This window comes from Lepisma saccharinum, chromosome 1, assembly GCF_977018435.1.
Source record: "Lepisma saccharinum chromosome 1, izLepSacc3.1, whole genome shotgun sequence".
Taxonomy (NCBI): Eukaryota; Metazoa; Arthropoda; class Insecta; order Zygentoma; family Lepismatidae; genus Lepisma; species Lepisma saccharinum.
This window is the reverse complement of record NC_139229.1, coordinates 47,909,908-47,934,197: the sequence shown is the minus strand read 5'-3', so window position 1 is coordinate 47,934,197 and position 24,290 is coordinate 47,909,908. Positions and strand designations below refer to the sequence as shown.

The 24,290-nt window shown below is 38.4% G+C and overlaps 1 protein-coding gene across 1 annotated transcript in view; it reads right to left on the bottom strand.

Moving 5' to 3' along the window:
• LOC145991744 (atrial natriuretic peptide receptor 1) overlaps positions 1 to 24,290 on the bottom strand; it is a 390,591-nt gene that overhangs the window by 240,416 nt on the left and 125,885 nt on the right. Inside the window, exon 3 of the mRNA XM_083127821.1 lies at positions 15,438 to 15,594. Coding sequence (XP_082983947.1) covers positions 15,438 to 15,594 — 157 coding nt within the window. The remainder of the gene's footprint in view (positions 1 to 15,437; positions 15,595 to 24,290) is intronic.

The following is a 24,290-nucleotide window of genomic DNA, read 5'->3' as shown; positions in this document are numbered from 1 at the left end:
AAAGAAAATTCTGTAAGATCAGTTTCATTTCTTTGCTGTAGAAGAACAGTTGAAGCTTTCTTGTGCTTTAAAATGTTGATTTAAGTTATTACATACAATTGGCGAGCAAGTGAATTTTACGAAATTGAGATAAGGAATACTACGTAATAAATAATGTATTTAAAAAAAGGCTTCGCGACATAACAAATTTCATATTTGATCTTTAACTCAGTAAATTTTAAATGCGACACACTTGACTGTTCGAACACAGAACGTCGACGCAAGAACCTATTTTTTAGGTATCATCACCAGCGGTGATACGGGCTCTTAAGTAACAATGGAAAGTAAACTGTCCTTGCCCCCCAGTTTTGAAACCAAATCGCCGCCACTGCACAAAGGTAATTAGGTCGGGTGACTAGGATTCCTCACTCTTGGCGACCCCTACCTATACTCTGTAGGAAGGATGTTCTTCACGTATTCCGAAAACAAAGGATCAAATGTCAATGTTATTATCGAAACAGATGGTCACTTCAGGTACTCGAACACAATTACATACGCATGCTGGATGGATGTCATATTTACAATACAGGCAACACTGTAGGGGCGGATACGAGCGATGAAACTGCTAGTAAATTATGCCAAAGTAATATTGAAACGACCAAATTTCACTTTATGCACAGATAGGTTAATCCGAACCGGACTTACAGTTTAAAGTGGGACCCGATCTACCTGAATGATGTGCCTCTACCGGTGATCGAACCCAGTACTCATTGATTACTAAGCGGTACAGTTACCACTACGCTACCCGAGAGACCTTTGGGAATGCCAGTTATGTTATAACATTTTACTTTAACACAGATCATTCTAGACCTATGACAGCTGGGATCCGGGTATTATTTCCCAGTTATCCTCCTGTGCCCTGTATGCTTTTCCGTTCTACATAAATGAGATATTCACGTCGTTTGTGTACTTAGCTGGCCGTGAACGATGGCGCAGGTATTAAATATTTAAGCAATTAGGAAGGGTGAGCTATAACTAATTCCTCGCGAGTAAACATCATATTCTCTTGTTCTCTCCCGTCTCCCCCGCTATCCTCAGTTTCACAACGCTTGACATCTAACTAACTAACTCTCTAGCCTTCTTAAACCCGAAGGTTCATGGCTGCAGCAACACAGGCCTTCCATGTTTCCCTATTTTGAGCAAGTTCTATATACTCTTTTCCATCCCTACCGATTTCCCTTAGGTCCATCTCAACGTTGTCCCTCCATCTTCGTCTTGGCCTTCCTACAGGTCTCTTACCATCAGGTTTCCCAACAAGAATCCTGTAAACTCCCCGTTCCTCTCCCATTCGTGCCACATGGCCTGCCCACCTAAGTCTTCTTGATTTAATTATTCTAATAATATCTGGACATGAATACAAATTATGTAGTTCTAAATTATGTAACCTTCTCCACTCACCTGTCTCCTCATCCCTTTTAGGTCCAAATATTTTCCTAAGGATCTTATTTTCAAATACTCTCAATTTATGTTCCTCTTTCAATGTAAGGGACACAACGCTTGACATGAAATATTAAATAGTATTACAGTGAACATAAATCCAGTATGGAAAGGGTATTAAATATTTGGTTTTTAATCTCTATAACCGTAAATTTGTATATTTTATTACTGAGCGTCATTTGAAAATTAAATTGAAGATATATATAGCATTTTGGTTTAAACCAAATTGCATTTTAAAAATTAATTCACAGCATTAAAACTGAGTTCGGTTCTAAGGCATATTAGAGTGGATTAATACATTTAAAGAAAACATATTTCGGTGCAGGTTTACTCTGTCATCCAAAGGTCATTATAATATCCTGTACTTAGTGATTTTGGCATCAAATCAGGTCGCCAAACCTCATTATTTGCTTAGAAATATATTATACGACCATAGAAAAGGACCGGAAGTCGGGGGAGGAAGTCGCCACACCAGGCTACCATCGAGAGTAACACCAAAACCTTATTTCTGATTACATAAATATGGCTATTTTTTTAAATTGGATTTTTCTAATTACTGCTACATGACATAATAAGAATGTTGCAATTTAAATTAAGACATTGCTGTTATTTTGCTCTCATTATGTAGGCATTGAATAAACATACCTAGAATAAAAGCGTTCATTAATGCTTTGCCATGAAAACCTTAAATATATAACGTAGTCATGCTTTTCTTTAGGAGGGAGATGGAAAATAGAGAGACCAGCGTAGAAAGTTGGCGGGCACCAAATAGCCATCTCGCCCAGGTAAACATTTTGTCGTGAGCCGTTCATGACCAACGCCATTTAACCATCACTGGCGAGAAAGGATTTCCTCTTATCGCTGGTGAAATTCGAATGAAAGGTCATCTTTCAAGGTGGTTGCCAGCTTGGGCTGCAATCGAATATTTCAGTATAACCTCTCACAGTCCGGTATAATTGAAGCTAGGGCCGCGTCCGGCGGTTCAGAAACACTGCTTTACAGTGCACTTTGTATCTTTCAAAATGAAAACAGACGAGGCAACGAGGCATATTACAATTGACCCATCGTACAGGGCGATTCAAATGTTTCTCGACAGTTCTGTTTATGGACAAACTGGGCCGTTAAGGAACACTGTAAATGAGGCATGGCTACTACTTGAATTCTCTGATGTTCGTTGTGAGGCGATGTTTTCAAAATTTTCTGGCTCGGTACCCGAAGGCGTTAAGTTGTGGACTTTCCATCTCGCCACTGAAGGTTACGGTTTCGAGTCACGGCTTGTATATGATGAGTGTCCCTTCTCCATTTCATGCAATGACTACCAATCCTCATCGTCGTGATTAGCCAAAAGCAGCAAAAAATCGACGTAAGATAACAAAAAATACGAAACACTTTAAATTCGGGGGGTTAATGTGACTTATCAAAACACTAGTATTTTACCGGAAATTCAAATCTGCAACTGGTTTTAGCCTAGACACAACTGTTGCCAAATTATCCAACTGTAAAAGTTATTACTATTTTGGGGAGGGGGAAGATGGGGTTAAGGAAAGAATCAAACGCAATCATATCTGGAAAAGGAAGCTGCGCACATTTGTCTCAGTTTCCATACGTCACTAACCTTATCGAAGTTGGTAGCAAGATTAGCAGCCTGGTTCCGTAAAATTGAAACTGTTGCCGACAGGACGCTTACGTAATGCTCACTCCAACGCCTTGTCCGGATCGTCCACTGGAAGTTACTGTTGCAGTTGAACTTAAATGGATGCCATTTATTGAACTGCGTTTATTGAACTCTAACTGATCTATATTACAGGGTGTTCACATGAAACCTTCCTGATTTCAATTTATAATTGTGAGGAAACTATTCGACATAGAGCCTTTCGGTTTTCGGCATCATGTAAATCAACTCAAAATGTTTTCTTCCGATTGATTGATTTGGTGTCTCATTCTGCCACTTTTTGGATAGTCACGAGGATGGGGATGAGTGATGATATGAAATTGAAATTGATGAAGGGACACTCACAAAAACACTTTTGTCCAGAGTGGGATTCGAACCACTGTCGTAGCGCGCTGAGATTATCACTTCACCACGGAGGTCGGGTAAAATTCTTCTGTGACAAAAAAATATATTGCACTTATTTCTTTCTTTATTCATTTTTTTGTTGTCGTTGCGCGCAATGCAATTTCAAAGCAATGTTGCATTGAATGCCAGCGGCTGCATTTTCGAGCCAAGGGTCTAAAATTAAATGTCATATTGCAGCGACACATGCTACTATGAAGAAGACTATTTTCAATATCCACCCTAGCATCGATTTCTGCTTCAACGCCTCAATATTTCCTACAAATGAGACAAAGTGCAAATATCGATTTCAACATACGTCTGCAGTTCAGGAGTGTTCGCTATCTTGCTAGGGAATGCACCGGAAGCTATGTCATCAAGCAGGAATTTCAATTATGCGAGAGTTCTGTGAAATTTTGTTACTTTGTGCATCATCTTGAAGCAGATGAAATCAACGCTGAAGGGAGATGAAATGGAAATTCCCTTCTCTCTAGTGGATGTGGGTGCTGGATGGTATTCGCTGAGGTGTTTGGACTAATGGAGTCACAAAGTTTCAACACCGCCCAAATAGTTCTATTCGGGATAAGTAGTGAATTGAAAGTCTCATATTTAATTTTTTCCGCTGTAACATTTCATTTATTCCCCACAAAATATTCGGCCCGCTTGTACATACCTGCAACAAATTAGTTATTAAAATACGTGGAGCAAGAGTTCTTTGAGAGCCAGGGCTTTAGAGTCATATTTTCTTTGGGTGGCGCATGATCTGAGAGCAAGGTCCCATTTCCACTGTTTTCTGGAACCGGAAATTGCTACTTCATCTTTTCAAGAACTTCCAAAATTGCTCTGAATCAACACCGAGATTTTGGATTTCCCACCGGAAACCTAAATTGTTACTTCTCATACCAAACACGAAGCACTAGTAACTATCTTTTTCTATTTCATATTTACTTATCTTTTCTTTTCTTTGGTTGTTTTCTTTTTTCTCTCTTCGTTTTCTTTTCTATGTTTATTTGATTACTTAATCCTTTTTGTTTTATTTTCTCTTTCTTTGTTTTCTTATTATCTTTGTTTCCTTTTATCTTCGGCTACACAGAAACAAATCCTAATTACTGAACAATTTATCTTTTCTTTATTAAGGTTAGAATAGATAATTTTTAAGACTTTTCTGTTTCGAAAATGAATAAATAATGCTTGACTGTATACCCTACAATAAACATGCGATTGCAGAGGACGATAAAAATTAACAACAAGTCTCCAAACGTTTAAGGAAAATCACTCCCTTATGTTTCATAAGAGAGCTTATGCTTAGGCATGTATCTTTTGTGGTTGACTGAATTCGAAGACTCTCCCAAAAGAGAATACTAAGCATTATATAAAGTATTACAACAAAAGACAATCGAGCAATTGTTTTCCAGATAGTAAAATAATAAAACGAACTCTAACACAAATACACCAATTGGGACTATATCTCTTGTCTACTCTTACGGCGGGCGCTCAACATGCTGACAAGGGATATGGGGAGCGGGGAATACGCCGCAGACCAACCAGACAACAGCGGTGGCGCCGAAAGTTATGACGTGGCTGGAGGAAGTACTACACGTACCTCGTTCTACAGGCTGCTTCGTTTCTTATCGCGCTGGTTTGGTTGCTTTCCCGCTCCCACTTCCCTTGCCAGCATGTAGAGTGCATGTAGTTTGACTGATGTGTTAGACATGAAACCCGTCGCGGCACGACTTGTTCCGAAGGAGCTGAATTTCCTGCAAAAAGCACATCGCAGGGATGTTGCTGAAGACATGATTTCGCGAGCCTCTAGTGACTCAACCTTCATGAAACGCATCATAACTGGTGAAGAGACATGGGTGTATGAGTATGACAAGGAAAGAGGTCAATAATCTTCGGAATGGCGTTTCGAAAATGAACCAAAACCCAAAAAAACACGCCAAAGTCGCTCAAAAATTAAGGTCATGCTCATTGTTTTCTTTGATTATCGTGGTGTTGTGCACTCAGAATTCTCTCCAGCGGGACAAACTGTGAATAAAGAGTTCTATGTGACCGTTATGAGGCATCTGCGTGAGAATGTTCGCCGAAAAAGACCAGAGTTATGGAAAAACAATTCTTGGATTTTGCACCACGACGCACGCGTCGACACTTGTTCGCGAATTTTTGGCCAAAACTCAACACATGTCCTCACCCAAGCCTCATATTCTCCATATATGACTCCGCGTCTTGAATCAACTGAATCCATTAAAAGAAATTCCCAGAAGGTAACTCAGGGCGATACCGTTTTCTGCTTTTGAAAAGTGTTTTGAAGACTGGTTTAAGCTTTGGCATATGTGTTTTGGATCTGATGGGGTCTATTTTGAAGGCGACAAAATAAATGTTGATGATTAACCACGTATTTTGTGTTTTATTCACAAATTGCAGGTACTTTTTGTACGTAGTAGTATACTACTGATTCCTAAAGGGAAGCGCCATAACCTCTCTTCTGCTACCCCTCCCCACACAAGCACCACCACTATGCCATCATATCCTTGGTTGCAAAATTTCTGGGAGATTTTCTATCATTTTTGTTTGTACATTTTAAGCATATTACAAGCATGTTACATATTTTTAAAGAAATTAATCAGAATTTAAAAACTTCTTTCCTGAAACTTTATTACGGAAAGATTCAAGACAAGTCCATTAAAACGTCCTTTTATTTTTAAAAAATGGTGCTGCATTGTTTTAATTTTTTCAAAATACCTATATATTATATGGCTGTGAAACACATGGTTGAATACTCTATTAGAGCAATAATAATTGAGGATTTTTGAAAATAATTAAAATAAATCCTTAGAAAAACATGGTTAACGGGGAAGGTTATGCAATTTTGAACTTCTTAAACTTCATTTATGTCACAGATGCACCCAATGTGCGTTTATGAGGGGATATAACTCTATTTGAACTCAATTTTCTTACAAAGCGTACTATTTACTATAAACGGCTTATTCTTGGAAACACACACTCAATAGCAATTAAATAAACTTTAAACCACATATTACAACTATTCGCGACATCTTTTTTCACTATATCCCCGTGTTGCTATGATATTTCTTGCTTGTTGATAAATCTCTGAGTTTAATAAATGTTGCCAGGTTCTGGCGCATCTGACACTAGTTATCTATGACATCATAAATATTTGCAAACTTAAAAAACGAACAAATACAATATTTTAACTAAATAACAAACAATTACATTGTAATGTCAAGGTCATTATACGGTAAGCAAATCACCTCCAAACCAACAAGGGTAACGCCAACGACAAACACTTTAATTGATTTTATCGTTTGCTCTGAAAATCTCAAAGTGATCCACGTGGATCAGAATACAAAGGCTGTCGCAGAGAAGGTAAGACAGATTTTTTCCTGGCTTGGCAACACTGCCTATGGTTTCGGCACTAGTCACGTCGTGTAGGATGACTCATTCTGTTTCCGTAGCAAGTTGTCACATGTTGCGAAACCACGTTAGTGAGCAGCTGTGTTGATTTACGTGGAACGTGTTTCGTTTACCCCTCCAGGTCTTTTGCATAACATTGCTTGTCGCGATGAGTATTGAAGATGAACAGCGACATGCCATAAAATTTTGTTGGCGTTTAGGGAAAAGTGCTGCGGAAACATATGCAATGTGTCAACAGGCATATGCCGATCAAGACAGACTGAGTAGAGCCACAGTATTACCAAGAAGTCATTGAGCCAGCACGTAGCAAAAAAGATGCCGCATTTGAAGAACTCCTTCATATTGCACCACGATAACGCACGCCCGCATACCGCGCGGGCTTTTCAGGATTACGCGACGAAGAGAAAAATTGAAATTTTCCCGCATTCAGCATATAGCCCGGACCTTGCACCCTGCTACTTTTGGCAATTTCCAATTTTAAAGGCCGCTTTACGTGGTCGTCATTTCATGACGAATAAAGAAGTGATCACCGCAGCGCAAGTTTTCTTCAGTTCGCTACCTGACGGCGAATTTTCAAAGACATTCACAAAACGGCAGAAGCGTATGGATGCTGTCAATGGTGTCTATTTTAAAAAAGATGTACGTCTACTCGATATGGCTGATTCTGAATAAAAATTTTGTGGTTTGTAATTTTTTTGTTTCATTTTTTTGATTCTTGGAGGGGTCAATCAATGTACATGCTTGTCTTTTAACTGCTACGCAGTCACGACTTTTTGACCTATTGCGCTCATTTTGGTCTCAATCGGCAGCTAATGAACCAAATTTTCACCGTAGTACATTTGCTAGCCAATGGAGGTCGCCGTTTTCCTATACAGGAAGTAGTTTCACCTTCTCTGCGACAGCCTTGTATAATGTCTGGTATATCAGACCATCACTTAACATACGCCGTGTTCGGAATCAACTGCACCAAAAAATTTACCAATTTGTTCAAGTCCTTTAACGAAAGTGAGTTTGACAAAGACGCGGAAAATATTAATTGGGAGTTAATATGCAGCAAACACGAAGTAAACGAAACAGTTTTCTTCTTGCGCTGGCTGATAAACACTTTCCGATAAAAACTTTTCGTGTATATCTGGAAAAGTGAAGGAATTTTTGGAAGCTACGCGATTACTTTCACCTGAGGTATATGAACACCGGAGATCAAGACGCGCTTCTGTCTTACTTTAATAATCGTGCGAGGAAAAGCCTTGAGGAACGCAAAATTCCACCACAATGATCTGGTTCTTAATGAAAAAGTTTAAAACGCTAGAGTATTATGATAGACTTTAAAACGAGAGGGTGTTGTGATTAATAAGTTTAACAAAAGGTTATCCTCAAGCGTACTTAATGCGGATGCAATAAATGATTATTTTGTAAATTCTGTTCGTCAGCAAACACACACATCTGGGGTTGAAAAATTAATCGAGTCTTATAAAACACGGCAGACAACTGCAACTTTCAATTTGAAGAAGGTTAATGAGGCTATCGTGTTAGAAGAGGTTAAAAACTGCATTTCAATGCCAAGGGTCACGATGGCATCAATCTAAAGATGTTCAGACCCTGCATCCCACATTGCCTAAAAATCCTAACTCAAATCATATCATATATCAAGGGGTATTTCCCGAAGATTGGAAAAATTCAGTAGTGACACCTATACCGAAAACAACTACTTCCCTCGATGTTAAAGATCTAAGACCAATGAGCGTGCTACCAAATATGTCTAAAGTCTTAGACACATAGTAAATTAACAATTAGTAGATCATGTGATGTTGCATGACCATTATTCTCCATATCAATCAGGCTTCAGGAAACAGCACAGTAACTACTTTATTTAGCACTGTTGATGACATAGCAAAAGGGATGGATAATGGCAAAATTACGTTTCTGGTACTCCTTTATTATACCAAGGCATTTTCCTCCATGAAGTACAACCTCTTGGCATAGAAATTGAAATCTATCGGCATAAAAGATAAAGAATTGTTATGGTTTCAGTCTTATTTAAGGAACAGGCAACAATGTGTAAAATTAGTACATGAGAATAAATCGTGCGTATATAAATTGCTTTTTATAAAACACGGTGTACCATAAGGAAGTATTCATGGACCTATTCTCTTTTCGACACACATCAAAGATTTTAATAAAGCACTAAAACACTGCAAATACCATCAGCATGCGGATGACACACAAATATACGCGACAAACACCATTAATAAATAGTGCAATCGCTCTAGAAGCATTGCAAGAGGACCACAATGCATTATCTAAATGGTCTGAACGTAATGCACTCAAATCAAACTCATCTAAATCTTATATTTTAGCTCTCGGCTCAGCGGGTAATCTCAAAAAGTTAGAACAATTAAAACTCCCCCTTCCCACACTTAATAAGAATACAGAAAGTTGAAACATCACGCTACCTCGGCATAATATTGGACGAGAATCTACACTGGGGTTCTCATGTCTCACAAACAGTTAAAAACTCGGTAGCCAAACTAAAATAACTTTTTCCACCCAAACATATGCTAAGCAAAGACACGAAAGCACACGTAGTCAACACTTGTGATGCCAAAAATTGATTATGCTTCCCACATATTTATAAACATCAACAATAGCCTAAATTACAAGCTACAAAAACTTCAAAACAGTTACATAAGATTTATAATGAATGTCAAAAGTTGATAACGTATTTCTCATACTTAAAGGAACTAAATTGGTTAAACGTTAAAAATTGGAGAACATTTTTGGCATTGTATTTACTGTACAGGATTATGAACAACAAGGAGCCTTTATATTTGTATGATCAAATTGTCCCGTACAGGAAGAACGGAAAACAAATTAACCTTCGACAGAAATGTAAATTTACGATTCCCAAACAAAAAACAACACTTTACGGAAACTCTTCCATAGTCACCGCGATAAAAAAGGAGAAAGAACATCCCCACCACTGACCTCAGGGGAGCTCAACCCTACAACATACAAATTAAACTTAAAGGAACACATACTGTCCAAGCAATAGTGCCTGGCTTTGTCTTTCCTGTAAGGTACAGGAATGAGGTATTGGTTTTAATTTTAATTTTAACTCTGTAATAATATTATACTAATTGTGGTTTTAGATTTTACTCTGTGTAATCAGTACATTGACAGTTTATATTTCTAAGTGCATATATATTATTTTTCTAAATTTTAACTTTTATACTTTCAAACTGATTTTCAGAAAGTGTTATGTAAAATATCAATTGCAATATGTAATTGACAAGGGTTTGTTGTAAGAACGATCCATGAGGCCGAAACACGCCCAATCAATAAAGGTGGTTCTATTCTACTCATTCACAAAATGCCTAGACTTAATTAAGAAACAAATCCAATATGCCAGTTTATTAATGTAATCTAATGAATAGGAAAATCAAACTGTATGTCTGGAAAGCACTTGAATGAGTGACTCTCTATTCTACCGAATCAAAACATTTCAAATATTGTTAATTAAAGGCTTACTACGTAAAACTCGTCATGTTCGGTATAAATTAAATTAGGCCTATTGTTCCTATTACCTTGTCCTAAGGTAATAGAAACATAACTATACAATGTTTCAAGATTCCCATACCCAAGTAACACGACAGCCGTGCGAAAAGGAATAGAAAGGACAAAAATAAGAATTGCAACCACAATTTGAAGCAGAAGTCAGGGCAACAAAGTTGTCGAAACGTCAAAATAACTTAGTCCGGCATGATAAGTCTTGATCTTGATCTATACGCTCCTAGATATTTACCTCTGAAGTTAGATTCCTCAGGTAGTTAGTTGATAATTTCTGCTACACTTTCCAAACATTTCATTTACTTACGTCAGCCACCCAGTTTCACAATATTCCTATCGTCCTGTCTCAAGAATTGTGGATCGTAGTATCACTTCGCGGAGATTTAAAAGATAACTTTCATTTTCGATATTATTTGTTTCTATCCCCCTTATTCATCAATTTGTTTCACTTAAAATGCAATTTGAGAGAGCCAAGAACACTACGTATCTCTGGATACTGCAACGACAATGTTTGATTACGCAATTATTGACACGTGTTATATTCATGGTGGATCTCTATTATGTGAACTATTCAACATAGAAACGGGAGAAAAATAAATCTATTCAACCGAACGTATTCTGTTGCCATGTCAATCCTTGTCGCAGAGAGCTTACGAGGAAAAACTGATGAAAGGAATGGGCATAGAAATATATTACTGATTTCCAGTATTCAAATTGAATGAACAAAGCCGAGGTATCTATCTGTTCCTTTGCAGGTTCTTCAATTCATTGTTCTCAACTGTGAATAAAAGTTTCTATTCCCTGAAAATATGCTTTCTATCATGGTTAGTTTTTATCATCATCCAGAGTTTTCAGATAGAAAAAAGTAATTTTTAAAAGAAAAAAATGGATTATTGTGTTGCGGGCACGTGTGACAATACTTTATGATGATTTACATAATTTATTTTGTCACAGTCCCATAGATCCACACAATATAATTCTAGCTATATTTTTAAAATTAATAATTTTAAATTTATTATCTACACTATACGTACTGCAAAACGTTAAACATTATTTGAATAGTTGATTTTCGTTGTTTACTGATTGATTTGGATTATTTTACTTCGCATTTCTGCCACTTCTGGCTAATCGTAAAGATGAGGATGTGCGATGATGTAATGAAATTGATGAAAGGACGGACACTCAGAAAGAACACCAAGGCCTAGGTCAGGATTCGTACCCCTCGGGTCGTTATGTTATCTGTTATTCTTTTTCGCTAAGCACTGCATAAATTATATAACATTTGGGATTGCCGTTCCTGTGGTTGCTCTGGTTATAGGTACTATGATTGACAACCACTCTGTGAGGTCTTTACGGCGTTTTATACCGATAATTTTATGAAGGCTAGAAATTCAAAAGGGAGGAAAATAACGCCGGTCAAATTCCACAGATTTTTCGATTTACATACGAGTGTCCTAAAAACTGAAAATATGAAGATCATTAAATAAAAGGTATTACATTCTGTCCATTTATATAATTGCGGGGAAGAGGTTACTGTATACCTTCGTAATAGTCCCCGGTCGATTACAGCCCATGTTGCCAAATTTCTGGCAATTTTCTCATACCGCAACGGAATCGTTTTTCCGTATATCACTGAAGGATCGCCTTAAGTCCTGCACTATGCTCTTGAATCGACGCCCTCGTAGAAGATCTTGTAGCTTTCGAAATAAGTCATAGTTGCAGAAACTCACGTTAGAGTATAGGGTGGTGTTTTAGCAATCCCCAATCCCACCGCTCAAGCAGTTGTGCAGCACAATCGGATGTCTCACTAGCAGGGTTGTACAATTACGCGTAAGAAAGTGTAAAATACGTATGAAACGTAAAGTACGTAAATTCTAGAATCGAACATAAAGATTTAAAGAAAACGTGTTTTTGCGATGATTATTGGTATGCAGTTCGCAATGGTAGAAAAAAAAGTCTTTAAAAAAATTTTCTCCCGAATTTGTATGTGCTCCTATAGTGGAATTATATAAACTGCCACATTTACATTCACATCATAATTATCCTATGCAAGTGTATACTACGTATGAAAAAGGAATTTGAAGCTCTTGCTAAAACTTTTAAATCAATCCACATAAATTGTTGTTAATCATTATGTTGCGCATCCAGAAAGTAAGTTTCCCACTCGCCCACAGGTGGCAGGCCATGCGTATTGAAAACGGGTTTGCGCATGCGTGAGAGGCATATGCCCTGGCTAGTGAATGTCCTAGAAGACGCCTCCCGAAAGTCCTCAGTAGCGTCGCGGCAGCGATGAAACATGGCGGCTCATAGTTCATCTCCCGTCGCGTGCGAGGTTCGTTCGGTGATCAAGTTCTTGAACGCACAAAACATACAGCCGATCGAAATTCATCGTCAGCTGTGCCAGGTGTATGGGCCAGACGCCATGAGCAAGCAGATGGTGCGTCGTTGGTGCAGGACATTTACTGAAGGGCAGCAAAATGTGCATGACGACGAGCGCAGTGGGCGGCCATCGGCCGTTATGGACGAGCGTGTAGAGCAGGTACAGCAGCGCATATTGGAGGATCGTCGCGTCACGATCACGGAACCCAGCAGCCATTTCCCGCAGATTTCTCGGTCGTTGTTGCAAGACATTTTTACCAAACGCCTCTTTTTCCAGAAATTGTGTGATCGTGGGTGCCAAAACAACTGACACCCGAACACAAAGGAAAACGCATGGGCACGACGCTGACATTTCTGCAGCATTACCATGATGATGGCGATTTTCTCAACCGGATCATCACAGGCGATAAAACGTGAGTTGCATACAGCACACCAGAAAGCAAGCAGCAGTCCATGCATTGGCGTCACAGTGGATCTCCATGCAGGACGAAGTTCAAACACGCTGTGTCGGTGCGAAGAGTGATGTCCACGGTGTTCAGGGACAGACAAGGCATTCTTCTCATTGAGTTTCTGCCCAGAGCTGAGACTGTGAACGCTAACTGTTACTGTGAAACACTGGGAACATTGCGAACAGCCATTGAGAATAAGCGACGCGGTAAGCTCAGTGCCGGGGTGATCTTACTGCACGACAATGCGAAGCAGCATATGAGTAGGCGCACTGCAGCCCTTCTGGACAGGTTCGGTTGGGAGGTGTTATATCATCCATCGTACAGCCCGGATCTCGCCCCCAGTGATTACCACCTGTTCTTGCACCTGAAACAGTTCCTGTCCGGTCAACATTTTCACAGCGACGAAGAGGTTCAGACGGCTGTCACACAGTGGTTCGGCGCTCAGGCGGCGGACTTCTACGACGCAGGTATACAGAAGTTGGTCACACGCTATGACAAGTGCCTGAATTTCGGCGGGAATTATGTTGACAAGTAACTGGATAAGTGCTGTATCTGTGGCAATAAATCATTGAATGAAATAATGTTTCGTTTTTGTGCACGACCCCAGGGAAACTTACTTTCTGGATGCGCCTAATATTATAAATATAAGTATGTGTTAGTGCAAGACGTATATATCAACAGGTTGCTCAATTTTAGAAATGTGTGAAAGAAAAATTCTACACTTCAGTCCCGTTTAATAGAATTTGATGAGACCGATGGTGCTTCGGTTGAACGAAAATTCGGTTAAACCGGAATAAAGGTTTTCTGATATACGTACAGTACGTACATTTTATTACGTACAGTATTTCGATATTCAGTACAGTATTTTGATATACAGTACATATGTATGTCAGAGTGTAGGTATAAACAAAAAGCTTACAAGAATACATAATCATTAAACTCAAGAACTCCCGCGTAAAACACGGTCGCTCACGAGAAACGGATTTTTTTTTTTTTTAGCGGTTCGGTTAATCTCGAAATTCGGTTAATCGGGATTCGGTTAAACGGAACTCTAGTGTATTTTTAAAATCTGTTAGTGAGGACGTGAGGTGGCTGTATAAACAATCTTGAGAAAATAATATTTTGTGCTTAAATATGTAAGAAAATTAATGTTATTGAACTAGTTTTTATATTACTCACTATTCACGGCAACTCCCTTTGGTACTGTGTGACAAAAGGAAAACGACTTCGTAGTCTTAACAAGAAGCATCATTTTAATGTTGCTTGTTGGAATGGCGAATCAGTGTGGCGAACCACGTCACCACTGTTGGATATGGAATTGCCTCATCACCACAAGATTGCACACGTTCTCTGTGACACTTAATAGCATTCTTTCACGTACAACTTGAATTTTGAGGACCACAATTTGTTCTATTCGTGAGAAAATTATTTTATTATCTGTCCCAGGAATATGTGGAGCAAGCGAACGAAAACAAGTCCTCTGCGCAATGATCGCGTAAGAGGGAAAGGGAATTGTTTTACTTGGAGGAAGAAAGGCGACTGCGCTACCAGTCGTTTGCAGCAGCGCGCAATGCTTTGCTCCGCCCACTTACTTTCTCCCCTTGTCTACCACTATGCGCGGCGTTGCTCCACAGAATCCTGGGACAGGCTGTAAAAGAGCACACTGCTCAAAACGGCTGCAGTGAGCGCAGTGCCGCAGCTACACGCCCTGTTGAGTTATTTTGAAATGATACTCTAATAATCAGGAACGGTGATAAATGCCAACGGGAGGAGATATTCAATATACCAAAATACACCTAATGAAAACATATATTTAATATTGCAAAATACTTTTGTTTTAAAATAAATATTTCAGAAATGAATCTGTAGAAATCTTACCATGATAAATGTGGATGCCATTTTCAAAATATAGTTCTTTTTACACATAATTTATTTCTTCGACTCGCCTTGAAGACATTGGAAGTAAAAAAATGCCATGTTATCTATGCTAAAGGTTAGAAATATTGTAGATATTACATAATTAATGAACATTACATAACGTTTAAAACTTTAATTGTAAATACTAACATATCACTTACCTACTGTCAGAGAAAAGAGATTTGATCTGTCATGTATGATGGCCACATGGCTCCATCCAAACTGGCGAAAGATGGCAGAAAATACGAGTCGAAGCCTGCACTGGCAAAATGACATTCTCGTGAGAGTGGGATACTCCGTCTTGTCTTTGAATATGCCCTGAAAGAAGGGTGTACAATTAGATAGCGAACATCGTACCTTGAAAGAGAAACCAAAAGCAATTATTAATTAATAATATAGTTATAAAACAAGTAAACATACGACAGAAAAATAATTAACCCGTTATATTTTACTGTTTTTTGAAAACAATTCTAGTATGGAAGCCTTTAATTGTAGTGGTAGACGTATTGCATATTAATAAGAATGGAAAAATATTTCCGATAAAGCATAAACCAAGGAAAATAAGGATACATTTATCAGACATGGTTTGTACCTTTAATTCAGTGTGGTAATTGCAATATTTCAAGTGCGGTGGGGAATTCTAGAGTCGTTTTCACGTTCAGAAGACACAACGGCGCTTATGGAGAAACCGTACAGTGTTGCCAATACAGCGCTAGCTCAAGTCGCCGGGAAATGATGACCTTCCTTCACACTGAAGGTGTTACATATTTTGTATATATAATGATAATTATATGTAATTATTAATATTATACTGTGAACGTTACAGTTATCCTTTTTACTATGATCCATTGCGATCACTACACACGCGAGTGTAATGCACGAATATGACACTTCAGAAATCACTTAAAAAAGTAAAAATCACTGAGCGCTCACACAACTGAAAACACTTTTTCGAGAGAGTGAAAAAGTCTAAACAGACCAAAGCAGATCTCTCACTCAAGTAAGGGGAACCTGGCACATGGGTTAGATTCAAGTTGCAACCCAAACAAACAAATGAGTTATGGCCCACGTGAACTGATAAGACGTGAATGACTCAAGCAAGGCATGTCATTCATATTTCTATCTTGAAGCCCCATATTTTGTCACGTGTTGGAAAGCCTTTCAAAGGTTAATATGGTGTCTATGAATTTATGTGTACGTTGGAAACTGAATGGTGATCTTCATTTCAGTATTAATGTCGACAGTAATGTAAATAAAAACAACGTGTATTTGCGACAGCACTAATGTTGCTCACAACAGCAGCATTGGAAATAATTGTCAATTATTAAATTTAAGTAATTTGAATTCTATTATAACAAACTGCATGAAGTTCATATTTTTACTGAATGGAAATAAAATAACAACTCGAAAACTTGGTGGTGATTAGCCGGAATGCTGCGGTGAGCCAGCTCAAGATGGCCAGACAACGTCTCCTTACTTCGCGCGCGGTTCGGGTTAAAAAGAAACTCCAAATGCATGGAAGTAATATTTCTGGGAACCTTTGAGTGGTTATAAAAAATAATTTCATTATTTTATCCACAACTTTGTCGCTGGAAGTTTTACTTGGAATTACAGAACAAAAAATGGCCAGCGACGACATTTTCTAATGCACGAATATAAAAAATCTCCACATACTTTATTTGAATATTTTTTAATGCACATATGCTTTAAAGTATTGATAAATTCTGAGTACCACCATCACCTATGACAATTAAAAAACAGTGTCAATTTTTTTAATAATCAATGCTTCAATTTTACGACATGTTTCAACGATAGGAATGAAAACAATGTAAAAATTGTTTTCACAGAAAATTTTCGTTTTTAATTTATCTAAAATTATGTAAGCAAGTTACCAGTTTTTTGTGTTCACCATCGTATTCACTACAAAATTTCCCTCAAAACTGCAGGTACCGATTTTACATAAGCTAAATTTGTAAATTCAGAAAGGTCACAAGAGCGCGCTCGTATTTCCCATAAAAAAAGCATTGCCCATAAGAGCCCATTGTGTCTTCTGAACGTGAAAACGACTATAGTAACTTCTTGTAAAAGTACAGCTTGTATGTAGGATTAATTTGTGTGCGTACGCATAAAGGATGTATGGAAGTGGAATCCCCCTATTTTTGCAAAATGTAATGCTATTATTCAGTGTTTATGATAAAAACGAAACGGATTTAAGTTTCTTGGTTTATTTTAGTACGTACCTTTAGTTATCTTAATAATATATGTCTCGTTACAATGCATCATGTATTAGAGTCATTCAACTTCCATTCTGGTTCACAAGAAAGTGAAGAAACTTAAAGAAAAGAAAATAGGTTCGTTATAAGCTCAAGTGACTGAAAATGATTTAAGGTAGGAAAATCAAGTCCAGTTAAATTAAGGGCAATTCAATTGTGACGAGTGTGACATTCAGACAAATTTACATTCATTTCAAAATTATTTTCTTAGCACCTTCAAATATGTAACTCTTATCAATTCATGTAATTTCATTGTTCTTGATGAAAGTTATTTATTTTCAGAATATTCATCCCCAATCTCAATTTTCAGCTACAGAAAATAATTTATTTGTAATTGTGACGGGTGTGACACATCTGAGACATGACTATATGACCTTCCCCAGTCTTTCAGAAAACTGTGAAATATATAGGTTTACTGAAACAATTTCATTTTATTTTCACGTAGCAAACTTTACTCAACATTTAGATGCTTTTAGTTTCTAAAAATATTACTACATACCTTTTTTATAATCATTTTTGACTGTGACGAGTGGGACATCATGCACATGTAAGATTATGGAACATTGCCAAGCCTATTAAAATCATCATAAATAGATTCTTCACACTAAGATTTGTTTCAGAAATGAAGTAGGATATTTCAGAGCTTAAGATATAGAAACAATAAATGAGGAAATTAGAACGAAATTCGAATTTATTTAGTTTTCTTATGGTATAATAGGCTACTGTCATATAATGAAACACCACAAATAAAATTCCACTTCTACTATAAAATGTAATAGGTTTGAAACAATATGTTATTTAAAAGCTATAAAACTAATATTTGTACTCACAATTACAAATTCTACAAAGTTTTTCCTTTAATTTCATATAAGTGATACGTTTATAAAAATAAATTAACCTTGTTTGTCCACTTTCACATGGAATGGCTCTTAACTAGATACATAATTCTTCCCATTGTACACTCGAAATCGAATGAAACGCCCCCCCCCTTACGGTTATGCAACCCGGAATTTTATATCATCTAGTTTCGCCAGGAATAGCAGCTCGCGAGAAGCGTAGTGTTTCCAACTCTTGAATCTAGCCACAGATTCACGCGACCGGGTGGAGATTTTGCTTTCCTCTTGATTTGATTTTAACGGACAAGAAGTTTATTTTGAGAATGTCTCTGGTAATAATTACAAGTGTTATTAACATTTATGCTTGAGTTTTTTATTATTCTTTTACCACTTCCGAACGAATATGTGAAGATTTTTTTTTCATTTTGCAATAACGCTTTCGGCATTTTTCCTTCAGAGTTATTCTTTTTGTTTTTAAATTTTTGGCGACATCTGATTTGGAAAAAGTTCCACGAAGTTTGTTTTAAGTGTAAATGCATCTGGACATACAGTGTAGAGTGGGATTCGAACAACAAATATGAGCTTCCGTCGCGAATCGAACCAGCGCTCCTTTCATTATGTTTTCTTTCCACGTTTATTAAAATTTGCTTCCTTCAGCCTACTTCCGATTGTCGTATATTTCAATTCGTATTCCCGTTTTTTTTTCCATTTGCATTGTTCGAGCCGTGATAACTTTCTCTCTTAATCTGGTTATTCGAATACTTTTATACTTAATTTTTTTTTCCTTTTCTCGATTTTCCCTTCGCACTCATTACAGATTTCGGTATCGCGCTTTTCCATATTTTCAGTAATTTAATTCTTTGACTATTTTTAATTTGCCCTTAGTCCGAATCAAGAAAATATGTTAGGAAATGTTTCCCGTGTAAATCTTATTGTATGGTGGTGTAAAATTGATGCCAGCTTTTTTCTTGCGATAAGGGTTTTGAAAGTGCAAGGGTCTCATTTATTAACCATGGTGGGAAGGGGGGGCGGAGGGGTGCCAGAAACCTTCCAGTCGGAATATGCCTGAAACGAAAAGTATAGATCGACCACAACGAAAAAAATCCTTGGGACGAAAAGTACCCGCGCAGATCTCCCTTCTTCCCTTCAGTTCGGGCCATAAGGAAGCATGGTCCACTCTCCCCCGCCCCTCCTCGCGGGAGTACGGTGCACAGGAGTCGTGGGTCTGCGCAGGTTGTATTGCTTGTGGTTCCACTCTTCCATCAGCAAGTGGGTGCTGAGAAGGCTATGCTATCTGCGAGTGAGGGGGAGGGGGTGACGAGCAACACTGCCACAGCGAGTCGCTGTAAATGATTTCATTGTCTGTGCTGGGTGAAACCGGTTCTTGGTGCTCCTACATTTTTCCGATACATTTCTGCCAGCCTTTCTAGCGAAGCGAGGTCATATGTTCCAGATTCGAACTCTGGTCAGGCATGAATGTATCACTGAGTTTGTCCCGTCACAATTTTATAAATTGATAATTCATCCGTATTATCGCGATTAACTCAAGAGGTAGAAGAGTGATGTAAAATAACCGAAATAGAAATTGATGCATTTGTGCCTGGTGCTAGTGTAACGACGAAGTTAACTCTTTATAAATGATGAAATACAAGCCCTTGCGCTCAAATACACTTATACCTTGGCACAAAAAAAAATCTAACTTAACGCTGATCTCTTACTACATTTGGAATACAGCCAAGAGCGATGTAAAGCAATGCAATTACATTGTGAATGTTTCACATCCTATAGTCTTTCTTTTTCTCGTAGCGGGGGCGGGGGTTCATTCATTACAAATATCTAGGAATGGATTTAGCAGCAATCCGTGATATACTTAAATATCATAACATGCTGCGTAGCCAGGGTTCTTGGGTCCTAGCCTCTGATAATGAGTTTTTCTTTTTCGTTGTTTCTTCAATCTTCATCAATTTCCCTGAAGCATCATTCATCCTCTGTCGCCATTGGCTATATGTTAAAGTTGACATAAAGTTAGTAAATTTTGAAAAGAAAACACAAGGATCTGCTTTTCTCATAGCTCGCCAAACATGCACATTTCTGTATTTTATGCTTTCAGCGATATCATTATTCTTGGCAGGCAATGGAATTGAAGCAGCTCTCACAACTAACGTAAACTACATATCACTCAGGCATGACAATTCTCGCGGGCAAAGTGGATTTTTTTGGCACATGGTAGCGCAATAACTATCTTCTGGCCTAGATTTAAATCCGTACTTTTTATTCCAGTTGAGTGATTGACTCACAATTTTGCCATTGAAGGTTTGGGTTGTATTTGGGTTATACGTATTGTGTTTTTGATGCGCTAGGAAAAAGCAATCCCAAAGGTTCGCACTGAACAGAAAATTGTGTGCTTTTCCTCTCTCTCTCTCTCTCTCTCTCTCTCTCTCTCTCTCTCTTCCAACTCCGTCCCTCTCTCTCACCCCCAAGTCCCCACTATTTAGGTAAACTGTTGTTAGAAACATATTTTCCGAAGAATATCCACATTGAAAATAATATTCCCCAATTGTTTTGATAGGGCATTTCTATTGCTCCGAACGAATTATCTCCGTAAGAGGACTTGGGCCTCCCCTATGCCGCAATCGTAGAGTCGTCACCTTTAATCAAGGGGTCCCGGGTTCGATACCCGGTGGAGGAACATAGTGGTTCGGAACCCACTATAAACTGTAGGTCCAGTCCCAATTAGCCTTTCTGTGCACAAGTGGACTTGAAAAACAACAATTCAATTCAATTCAATTGAATCATCTTATCAATATTTTTAAATCTGCATGCACCTGCTTAATTTAATAGATTATACATTTATATTCATTGCGGGCAGAAATGTGCGAGAAAACAATGCATTTTTTAATGGAATGCATGAGTCAATAATAATGTATATTTTACGGTATATACTCTTTTATATTGCATTGATTCAATAGCATCCTTATTTCCTAAAGCAAGCGTGAGTTTCTTTGCACACACCACACAGGCCCTGCTTGACGTAAATCTCAGATGCAGTAACTTCACGGTTGCCTTTGCCACCACGCTTTGGCTTTAATTCGAGCCCCGGTGGGTGCTTCGTTCGAGATCCTGCAGCAGTTTTACTCGTATCTATGCCTTGAGCATGTCACTTGCAACGGAACCAATAAAATGAAACTTTCTGCACCGGAATGGGCGTGAAACTCTACATGCACCAATGATAAGCTGTTTCAAGAGGCATGTGCCACGTGCAGCATGTCCCTTCGGTCCGAATGTTCCTTTACGATATCATTTCATCATGCCTTACACTTCGGAATTTCCAAGAGAGGAGATAGTCCGCATGTTCTTGTGCGGCGGATCTGCTTTCAAGAGTAGATTGGCCAGCGAAGTCTTCCAATCGAAAACATTTGGGCGTTGATGGTGAGAGAGTGGGAACCTAGACAACTGAGAACAACGGAAGCTCTACTGGCTCACGTGTTTGATGTTTCGGAGAGTTTAAGGAGAAGACCAAACATCTGCTCGTGGAATCCTTGCCTCGTCGACTAGATGATGTGCTTGAATCCAACGGCGGGTAAACACAGTATTGAAACTCCGCACTGTTTAACCGATGTTCTTTGCTACATCCCAGAACAAAACTAATAATTACACACATCTCCATATGCAACTTATCTTTCCAATTCTTTCTTATTGATACCTTGGTGCTCTTGGTTACTTTTTTCGCACACCTGAACCATTATATTATATTCTATAATATTAATATTCACATTATTGACAGATTTGATTCACATGAAATTCAAATGCGCAGCACACATGCACCCATTCCTAACACTTAACTGTTAGTTACATTACACCTATCACGTTGTCACAGTTCTAAATCACGGGTGCCCAGGAAATTTGACTGAGTAAACAGGGCACAAGTTGAATTACGTCATCAATTAGCCATTGCTGTTATACAAATAGTCATTTGTAGATTGTCAGGGGAATTGTTAAGGGTAATAAGTAATATTGGTGGGGGGGGGGGCGATATCCAACTCTTACATATTAGGCCTTAGATTGATAGGGAAATTATGGTGGGCGATTAATGAAGTTAGTGAGATTTTAAGGTAGCGGGATTGATAATTATTTGGGGGGGCAGGGAATCCCAAGTCTTGTGTATTACTATTACGTCTTAGATTGCTTTTTTGGAGGGAGCAATATCAGCAGGAAGTCTAAAATTGGCATGGAAATTTTGTTGGGAAGTTTGAGTATTAAATTTGAGGTGGAGGGGAGGGGAATGAAGTTTTGATAAAGTGTTACGTCTTAGATTGTGATGGGATTTCTGACGATTAAGAAATTGACAAAGATCCGGGCGAGACTCGAACTCGGAAAATTCGGTGTCTGGATCGTTAGTCCACCACTAACCGCGCTTGGCCTCAGAGCCGGTTCTCTTTGGTGGCCAAGCGCGTTAAATGGTCCACTTCCGATGCCACGAAATTTCCGGGTTCGAGCCACTGCTTCAGTATTGGTATCATGGTGTCAATTTAATCCAATCGTCACTCATCCTCATTAGCCGAAAGTGGCAGAAGAGCGGGTTAACATAACAAAGATACAAAAACAACTTTAACACTCTAGTAATTTCTGATCAATAGATGCGTATTAGCTTTGATTGTTGACTCTTTAATGATAAGCTTACGATTATTATTGTTAATATAAATTGCCATTCATCAACAGAAGGACGGACCAATCGATCATTTAATTCATGTCGTTTTTTTGGTATTTGTTGTCCCTTCGGATCAGCTTCGAAACCTAAGGAAATTATTAGATGTTTGTCTGAAGTTAGTGACAATGGTTCTTTAAATTCCTGTAGCTCTTTCAGCTGACGCGGGAACCACCTTTATGGCAGTGATCCTCTGTTGCCGCGTTTACCTACGAAGGAACTCGTGATCAATTAACCAATTAGGCCTACCGCATGGGCAAGAAACGATAACTTCACAAAGCCCTCTTCTCCGAAGCAGCCAGCAGGGAAACAGGATTTTGTCACAATAACCCTTTTGCTCTGTGAATGAACACCGGTTCTAACAACGTTTCTACTTAATTGGACATTATCCATTGTTTTTCCTTTTGATTGAACATATATTCTATCTATATATTTCGAGACATTTCAAGAGATCACCTCTTCTCTCATCTTCAGGCGAACAATTTTTGCTATGTCTGTAGTGTGATTGGAACTATGACAGTCCATGATTTTGCTCCAAATCCGGTCCGCTAAGCAACCAGTCTTAGATGCCCATTCGAAATCGACAGCTATAAAGCAAAATATGTTTGAAGTGAAGATCTTATTGAATGAAACATAGCTCGACTCACCCTCACATTTTAATTTTTTTAGATAACTTGCATGCACTTCGTATAGAAGACTGAAAATTCACACTATTTGGCATGGCAAATAGACCTTATTCCAGCTTCGCTGAAAGTTCGATGTATGTAATCATTGTCAGTCATGACGTTCAACGCCCTCTGCGCGTGTGTTGTGATGGGTTACCGTGTTTTAATTCCATTTCATCCTCAGAAAGGCTACCCGAAGTGGGACCTACAGTTGAAAGTGAGATCCGAACCACTAGGCAGTTGTGTCTCCACCAGGAATCGAACCTGGGACTCCGTGATTATAGGGGGTTAACGAGTTCATGGCTTTACAGTTTCGTGAATTGAAGGAAGCCAAGGTGAGAAAAATGTGAAGAAATGTCTTCTACATGGAACTAACTATGTGTGTGTATGTATGTATGTAAAACTTTCTAGCACATCCATTTTCCTACCTTCATTTCATCATCATTACGTTGAATTTTGCACCAGTGATTTTTCACTACGTTCTAGGTCACGTCACTTTGAGTCGTAAAGTATTGTCTGTAATTCAGTTTTAGTA